The sequence below is a fragment of the Pelophylax lessonae genome (assembly GCF_965119305.1).
Source record: "Pelophylax lessonae genome assembly, chromosome: 5".
NCBI lineage: Eukaryota > Metazoa > Chordata > Amphibia > Anura > Ranidae > Pelophylax > Pelophylax lessonae.
The window spans coordinates 436,483,515-436,491,969 of NC_138772.1; the positions used below are offsets into that span (position 1 = coordinate 436,483,515).

Sequence of the window (8,455 nt, forward strand, 5' to 3'; positions counted from 1 at the left end):
TCCTGAACAGACCGAGGTGCAACCTGGTGGCGTAGGATAGACCAAAACATAATGTCCCAGAGGTGTTCTAGTGGATTATGGCCGGCGAGCGTGGGGGCCAAAGGTATCAATTCCTTCATTCTCCAGGAACTGGCTGCATACTATCGCCACCATGAGGCCGGGCATTGTCATGCACAAGAAGGAACCCAGGACCCTCTGCACCAGCGTAGGGTCTGACAGTGACAATGGGTCCAAGGAATTCATCCTGATACCTAATGGCAGTCAGGGTGCCATTGTCTAGCCTGTAGACCATTACTGACTCACCACCAAACAGCTCACGCTGACCGACATTACAGACAGCATTACGTTCTCCACGGCTTCTCCAGACCCTTTCACTTCTGTCACATGCTCAGGGTGAACCTGTTCTCATCTGTGAAACGCACAGGGTGCCAGTAGCGGACCTGACAATTCTGGTGTTCAATGGCAAATGCCAATTGACCTCCACGGTGCCAGGCAGTGAGCACAGGGCCCACTAGATCAGTGTTTCTCAACTCCGGTCCTCGGGGCACACTAACAGGCCAGATTTTAAGTATTACCTTAGGGAGATGCAGACTAGAATACTGCAATCACTGAGCAGCAAATGATATCACCTGTGATGCATTTCAATTTTCTTGAAAACCTGGCCTGTTAGTGTGCCGTGAGGACCGGAGTTGAGAAACACTGCACTAGATGACGTTGGGCCCTCAGGCCACCCTCATCAAGTCTGTTTGATTGTTTAGTCAGAGACATTCACACCAGGGGCCTGCTGGATACAATTGTGTAGGGTTCTGGCAGTGCTCATCCTGTACCTCTGTGCAGAAAGGAGCAGATACCGGTCCTGCTGATGGGTTAAGGACCTTCTACGGCCCCATCCAGCTCTCCTAGCTGCCTGTCTCCTAGGATCTCCTCCATGCTGGTAGACAAACCTTGTAGCAATGGCACATATTGATGTGCCATCATGGAGGAGCTAGACTGCCTGTGCAACCTCTATAGGGTCCAGGTATCTTTCTATGTTACTAGTAGTGACACTGACCCTAGCCAAATGCAAAACTAGTGAAAAACAGTCACAAAAGAGGAGCAGAGAAAAACTATTTCAGTAGCCTCCACCTATAAAACCATTCCGGTTTTGGGGGTTGTCCCATTGTTGCCCATCTAGTGCACCTGTTGATTTCATTAACATCAAAAGCAGTTGAAACTGATTAACAACCCCCTCTGCCAGCCACCGCAGATGTACGGCGGCAGTCTGGCTCTCCCAGGCAAAGTCCTGTACATGTATGGCACTCGCCTGAGAGGAGCTAGGGGGCGATCGCACGCCGCCGGAGGTGCGCTCCTGCCCCACTCATCAGCGGGGAAGCTAGTGCGTGTGGCTGGCGGCTCTGATGGCCGCAGGCCACTCGTGATCTCCGCCGCTGACAGAGAAGGATGGACGGCTGATGTAAACACAGCCGTCTGTACTTCTCCCTGAAGTGATCACAGATGTTATGTGATCCTGCTCACATGTCTCTGTGATGACTTCACAAGCCATGCCCCCCTCACAGTTAGAATCACGCCCCTAGGGTCACATTTAACCCCTTGATCACCAATACTGTTAACCCCTTCCCTGCCAGTGTCATTTTTACAGTAACCGTGCATATTTGTAGCACTGATTACTGCAGTAATGTCACTGGTCCCCCCCCAAAAGTGTCAATAATGTCAGTTAGAGATCCGATCTGTCTGCTGCAATGTCGCAGTTCCGCAAAAAAATAATAAAATAAAAATGAATAAAATCGCAGATTGCCACCATTACTAGTAAAAAAAAAAAAAAAAAAAAAAAAAATTTACATAAATCTTTCCCGTAGTTAGTAAATGCAATAACTTTTGCGCACACCAAAATACGCTTATAACGATTTTTTTTACCAAAAATATGTAGCAGAAAACAAAATTGGCCTAAAATGTTAAAAAAAATTTTGATTTTCAAATTTTTTTTTTTTTGGAGAATTTCATATAAAAGAATGTGAAAAAAATATATGAAAAATATATATTTTTTTGTTTTCAAAATTGTCGCTCTTTTTGTTTATAGCACAAAGGTGATCTAATACCACCAAAGGAAAGCTCTGTTTGTGAGGAAAAAAATGACGTCAATTTCGATTGGGTACAGCGTCGCACGACCGCGCAATTGTCTGTTTAATTCACGCGGTGCCGAATCGCAAAATAGGGCCTGGTCATTGAGCAGCCAAATCCTCTGGTCTGAAAGTGGTTAAATGACCAGATCAATATCCAAGGAGTTTAACCACTTAAGCCCCGGAAGATTTTACCCCCTTCCTGACCAGGGCCTATATTGCAATGCGGCACTGCGTGACTTTAACGGACAATTGCACGTGCGACGCTGTACCTAAACGAATTTGGCGTCCTTTTTTTCCCACAAACAGAGCTTTCTTTTGGTGGTATTTGATCACCTGTGCGATTTTTTGATCATACGCTTTAAACAAAAAAAAGAGCATCAATTTTGCAAAAATAACAATATTTTTCAACATTTTTTTATATGAAATTCCCCCCCAAAAAAAAAAAAATGTAAAAATCAAAGTTTAACATTTTCGGCCAATTTGTTTTATGCTACATATGTTTGGTTTAAAAAAAAAAAATAAAATTGCGACAAAGCGTATTTTGATTGGTTTGCACAAAAGTTATCGCGTTTACTAACAAAGGGAAAGATTTTTGTCATTTTTGTTGTTTTTTTTTTTAACGGGCAATGGCGGCGATCTGCGATTTTTTTTGCGGTACTGTGACATTGCGGCGGACAGATCGGATCGTTGACTGACATTTTTGACACTTTTGGTGTTACCAGTGACATTTCTACAGTAATCAGTGCTATACATATGCACTGTTACTGTAAAATTACATTGGCAGTGAAGAGGTTAACTTTTTTTTTTGAGGGAGGGGAGGTGTGTGTCTCTAGGGGCATGATTCTAACTGTGATTGGCTGTGGCTTGAGGTGTAGGAACAGTGATCAACGGTCCTACATAGTAGAACCGTATGATCATTGCTTCTACACAGGGGAGAATGACAGCCGGCTTGTTTACATCAGCCGCCTGCCTTTCTCCCTCTCCACCGCCGATCGCCGAGTGACCGGCAGACATCAGGTCCACCGTTCACACGCGTGGGGGGGTCCGTGACCGCGCGGGAGCGCGCCTCCGGCGGCGCGCGCTGGCTCGCTCCCCAGAGCCCTCACAGGCTAGCGACGTAGACCTACGTCGCTGTGCCTGTGAGGGGCTGACTGCCGACGTAAATATACTGTGAGCAGTTGGCAAGTGGTTAAAGAGTGTTCCTTTAATTTATTTGGAGGTGTGTGTATAGGGTTGCCACCTCCTCCCTTTAAACCAGGACACACATTAATTACAGAGGTTCTGAGGCTGATTAAGGTGGTAATTAAACTCACTTGGTGCCGTATGTGCATTATATCAGCCTCAGAACCTCTGTAATTAATGTGTGTCCTGGATTAAAGAGGAAGTAAACCCTCCTCTGCAAGTTGTACCTATAGGTACTGTAAATATCTCCTAAACATGTACCGTTTAGGAGATATTTACCTTAAACGCAGCCAGTGACGTCACTGGCGCATGCGCTCTGAAGGAACGTCTGCTGATGCCGTTTCTTCAGAGCCCCGTGCCATGACTGTCGGCTCCCGCGAGCGTGCTTGTGAGTGACGTCACCGCAGCTCCGGCCAATCAGATGGCCGGATGCCGCGATCCCGGAAGATGGGCGACTGGACATGTCGCCCGTCATACAGGTAAGCGGGCGGGATGGCGGGGGCTCGTTCTAAGGTAAGTATTGCATAATCAGCTAGTATATGCAATGCATACTAGCTCATTATGTGTTTCTCTTACAGGTTGCATAAAAAAAAGTTGTATGGGTTTACAACCTCTTTAAAGGGATGAGGTGGCAACCCTATATATAAGTGGGTGAGATTATATATATATATATATATATATATATATATATATATATATTATAAAGGTGTGTGGTATATACAGTATATAGGTGTGGATGTATATAGGTGGTGAGATATATAGGTGTGGATATATATTATATAGGTGTGGATATATATTATATTATGTGGGTGATATATAGTATATAGGTGGGTGATATATAGTATATAGGTGGGTGATATATAGTATATAGGTGGGTGATATATAGTATATAGGTGTGGAGATATATATATATGGATGCAGGTTTAGCAGACCTGTAGATTTCAGCACAGAAGATCCATACACAGAGAGAGGAGAGTATCTGTGATCGGAGTGTACACAGAATCCGCCCTGAGAACACACAGTACATAGAGAGTACACAGAGAGTATATAGAGTATACACAGGACTCCTCTGCATACCTTGTACGCCAGTTCTATACAGAAGTCCCGGGCTCGGAGGAACCGGAGTAGGAAGTCATCGGACAGTCCATGGGACCAGTGACCGCCCTCCTCCTCCGCTCTGTGTCTCAGCAGCCCGATGGCTTCCACCACCACCTCACTCCGCTCCGGCAACTCGTTCAGCTCCGGGTTCCCTTTCACAAAGTCCTCCCGATCCTCCGACATGTTCCAACACAAGAGTGACAGCTCCACTGGAGGAATTCTCCGCCTAAGGGGTGTGAGAGTCACTGTGTGGGCGGGGCCTGACAACACGTGCAGCGCTGGGGAGACACCCCCCTGTCACAGCGATAGTACTATGTGTGATCAGTGCGGAGGGAGGATTTGTACACCCAGGATGGTGATGTGATTATCACACCCCCTATAACTCCAGGCATAACTTTGCTATGGTGGTGATATGATGAGAAAGCTTCCAGATTTGTGGTGATAAAAGTATAAAGCTTTATTTTGAGTGGTGAAATGATTGGAATGTTTTCTTATGGGTGAAGATATGATTATAAAACTTGAGCTTCAGATGCAGGCCACAGTATTAGTTAGTATTATGCCTGTTCAGTGAAAGGGTGAATTTAATGAGTGCTTGCCCACCAAGCCAAATTTCCTGCATCCCCTGGCCATTCAGCTGTCAGATGGGGATCTGGATGTCATTTGGTGAGGAGTAGAGATGGGAGATCCCGATGGTAGGCATGTTTTTTTCTTTCAGGTGGTCTTCATTCATCAGCAATGACAAGGATCTGCATGCCGGATGATGTGATTGACAAAAGATGTACGTCAGGAGACATTTTTTTTCTACTAAAGGACTTGTCAAAGTGTGATGCGTTTATTTACTCTTTTTCATTTTTTCATGAGTGAGTAGGGGTATTATGTACCCCATACGCATTCACATCAGTGGTGGTTGGTATCCAGGGGCCCCCTTATTTGAGAGGGGTGCTTACAGATTCTGATAAGCCCACTGCCTGCAGACCCCCACAACTACCAGACCAGGGTTGCGGGGAAGTGGCAAGGTACCCTCCCTATGTTGAGGGCATGTGACCTGATATGGTACAGCCAGGTTTCATGGCCAAGCAGGCTAAATGCTCAGATGAGGGCTTGGTATGGATTTTGGGGGTGGGGTAGTAGGACAGCACAAGCATTTAGCAACCTAATTTGGAGTTGAATCAGAACTCCAGAGCTGCTTACTTGTTACGGTACCAAAGACATTGGATTAACATTACACTCAGGCAACTAGAAATCGCAGGAGAGATTAGTAACGGCAACCTCCATACTTCTTTAGTACATGTTCCCAATGAAGATTTCCACTCACCTCCCATTCTGGTGACAAATGTCACATTTTAGGTTTCCCATTACTTTATGACTCATTGACAATGGTCATGGAGACAAACAGAGAGGATGAATCTTCCCAGCAGGGATGCAGAGAGCAAGGAAAGCCTCTTTCATGGGACATACAGAAGAATATTCTGTAAAAGGGCTTGCTGGCTTCAACAAGGCTGGATGTGATTTAGCCCAGAAGAGGAACAACCCTGGATTTCAGAGCCATGTGTAGCACCCTCTAGTGTGTGCTAGATGTAAGATAGGTTTTTGTAGTATAGGTTTGTTAGTGTAGGAAAATTTTGTTTAGCTCAGGATCAAGCCTGAGAGCCGGTTCACATTTGTGCGGCTGCGGCGTTCGCACTGCTCCTTCATTACATGCGATCGGCTTTGCGGTGCGAGTTTAGCCATACACTTTGCATGGCTAAATTCGCACCGCACCCGCAGCAAACACGCACAGGACCCTTTTTTGCAGCTGCATCAGGATCGGATCGCACAGCGGTTCACACTTGTGCGATCCGATCCTGTGCGAACTGCAAGATCACACTGCGATATGCGATCAAACTGGGGGTGTCGTTAAGATTACATTGACACCCCCAGCGTATCGCATATGGCAGTGTGAACTGCCGGAGGTGCGTATGCGATGCGGGAACAGGCTGCGGATTCGCAGCCTTCCCGCATCGCATAAGTGTGAACCGGGGCTGAGCTGTGAATCTGGGTCAAAGTTCAGTGAGTCAGAGCTGGGTGACTCATCCTGACAGCTGCTCCAGTGCCTCCCCCTGGTGCAGAAGGTTGTAGAACCTTCTAGAGCTGGTGGGTAGAGGTGAGGAGGGACTGTGGACCTCACCCAAACCCCAATAAAGAGCTGGCAAGGGAGAAGCTTGCCTCATAAATAGGCATGGGCCAGCAAGGGCAGTCCTTTGGAAGATGGAGATATAGTGCTGTGGAGACTGTTGGTGCCCTGAGTCTGGGGGGGGGGGTGACCATGAGCCGGGGCTCGGGTGCTGGAAGGATCCTGCCATAATACAAGGGGAAGCCTTTCCTGGAGGCACAGGAGCAAGTGTGAGGACAGAGTGAGCACAGCAGCACTACTGGGGACTTACAAGGGGGGGAGGGGGACACATGTAGGCAGCTCTTCCTGAGGATCGCGTTGTGTCAAGACCTCATCCCTTCTCTGGGAGATCTCCTGAGAGTCAGCCGGGTGAGTATCAACAACCTGGAAAGGAGCTTAGACATTACCCAGCAGGTGCTGGCGGGGGCCCGAATTGAGGAGGGAGGAGTAGAGGAGATGCAGGCATCAGAGGTAGGCAGTTGGGTGACCGTTAGAAGGAGGGGAAGAGGGAGGAGCGCCAGGGAGGCCAGTCCTGAGTTGGTACATCCTAACAAATTTGCCAAGTTGCATGTTGATGGGGATATCAGCTCAGGGGCGGCAGTGCTGGAGCGGACGCCCTCCCCCAGCTGCCAGGGGAGCGGCAGCTCCAGGAAAGAGGGGGGCCAAGACTCAGGAAAGGTTAGACAAGTTGTAGTAGTGGGGGACTCTCAATTATCAAGAGGACAGAGAGGGCAATCTGTCAAAACGATCGTCGTAGCTGTACAGTATGTTGTTTACCAGGTGCTCGAGTTTGGCACATAGCGGATCGGGTGGACAGATTATTGGGCGGGGCTAAGGAGGACCCAGCGGTCATGGTGCATGTAGGCACTAATGACCAAGTAAGAGGAAGGTGGAGGATCCTAAAAAAGGATTTCAGGGACTTAGGGAATAGATTGAGGAATAGGACCTCCAAGGTGGTTTTCTCTGAAATACTGCCCGTACCTCAAGCCACACAGGAGAGGCAGAAGGAGATTAGGTAAATGAATAAGTGGCTGAGGAATTGGTGTAGGTAAAACTGGGCTGACTTCTCAGTCGGCTACAGGTTCTTTAGTAAGGATGGGCTGCACCTTAATTGGGACGGTACAGCTCTATTGGGGAGAAGGATGGCCACAAAGTTGGAGGGGCTTTTAAACTAGGAGTTGGCGGGAGGGTTTAGAGGTAGCGTCAGTTAGGTGGGAGCAAATGACAGAAGTTATCATTGAGGGCAACAGTGACAGTAGGTCCGTAACGTCTACAATTGGGGGCCATGCGGACAAACCCCATGCCAAACAAGAAAAAATATAAAGCAATATTCACTATCCACTTCCACAAAACTAAGAGGGGTACACACAAATGCCAGGAGCCTAGCAAAAAAAATGAACGAGTTGGAATTATTAATACATGAGGAGGACATAGAGCTGGTGGGAATAACTGAAACTTGGTTTGACCCCTCACACGACTGGCTGGCCAATATTCAAGGGTATTCTGTGTATAGGAAGGACAGGGAAGGAAAAAGAGGGGGAGGGGTATGTCTCTATGTCAAGAATAATGTAAGGGTGGTAGAGAGGAGTGATATTATGGAAGGGATGAGTACGGAGCTTGAATCCATGTGGGTAGAACTCCATAGGGAAGGAGAAAAGGGGAAAGTAATTGTGGGGGTTTGTCATAGGCTGCAATTACTGCCAGCTGCTATAGCCAATAGCAGTAATCATTGTGTTCTACTGGCCAGGAAGACTCCTTGCCCCACCCCCCCCCCCTTTCCAGCAGAACACAATAGCACTGCCTTTCCAGCAGAACACAATAGCGCTGCAGGAGGCATTCCCCCATCAACAATGACTGTGGTTGCAGGAACGAATCTGGGAATTGGGCTTTAATCTGAAGTTTG

The 8,455-nt window shown here is 47.4% G+C and overlaps 1 protein-coding gene across 1 annotated transcript in view; it reads right to left on the reverse strand.

Moving 5' to 3' along the window:
* Positions 1 to 4,618, reverse strand: part of TTPA (alpha tocopherol transfer protein) — an 84,884-nt gene extending 80,266 nt beyond the window's left edge. The window contains exon 1 of the mRNA XM_082259757.1: positions 4,380 to 4,618. Coding sequence (XP_082115883.1) covers positions 4,380 to 4,583 — 204 coding nt within the window. The 5' untranslated portion in view covers positions 4,584 to 4,618. The remainder of the gene's footprint in view (positions 1 to 4,379) is intronic.
* Positions 4,619 to 8,455: the final 3,837 nt, after the last annotated feature.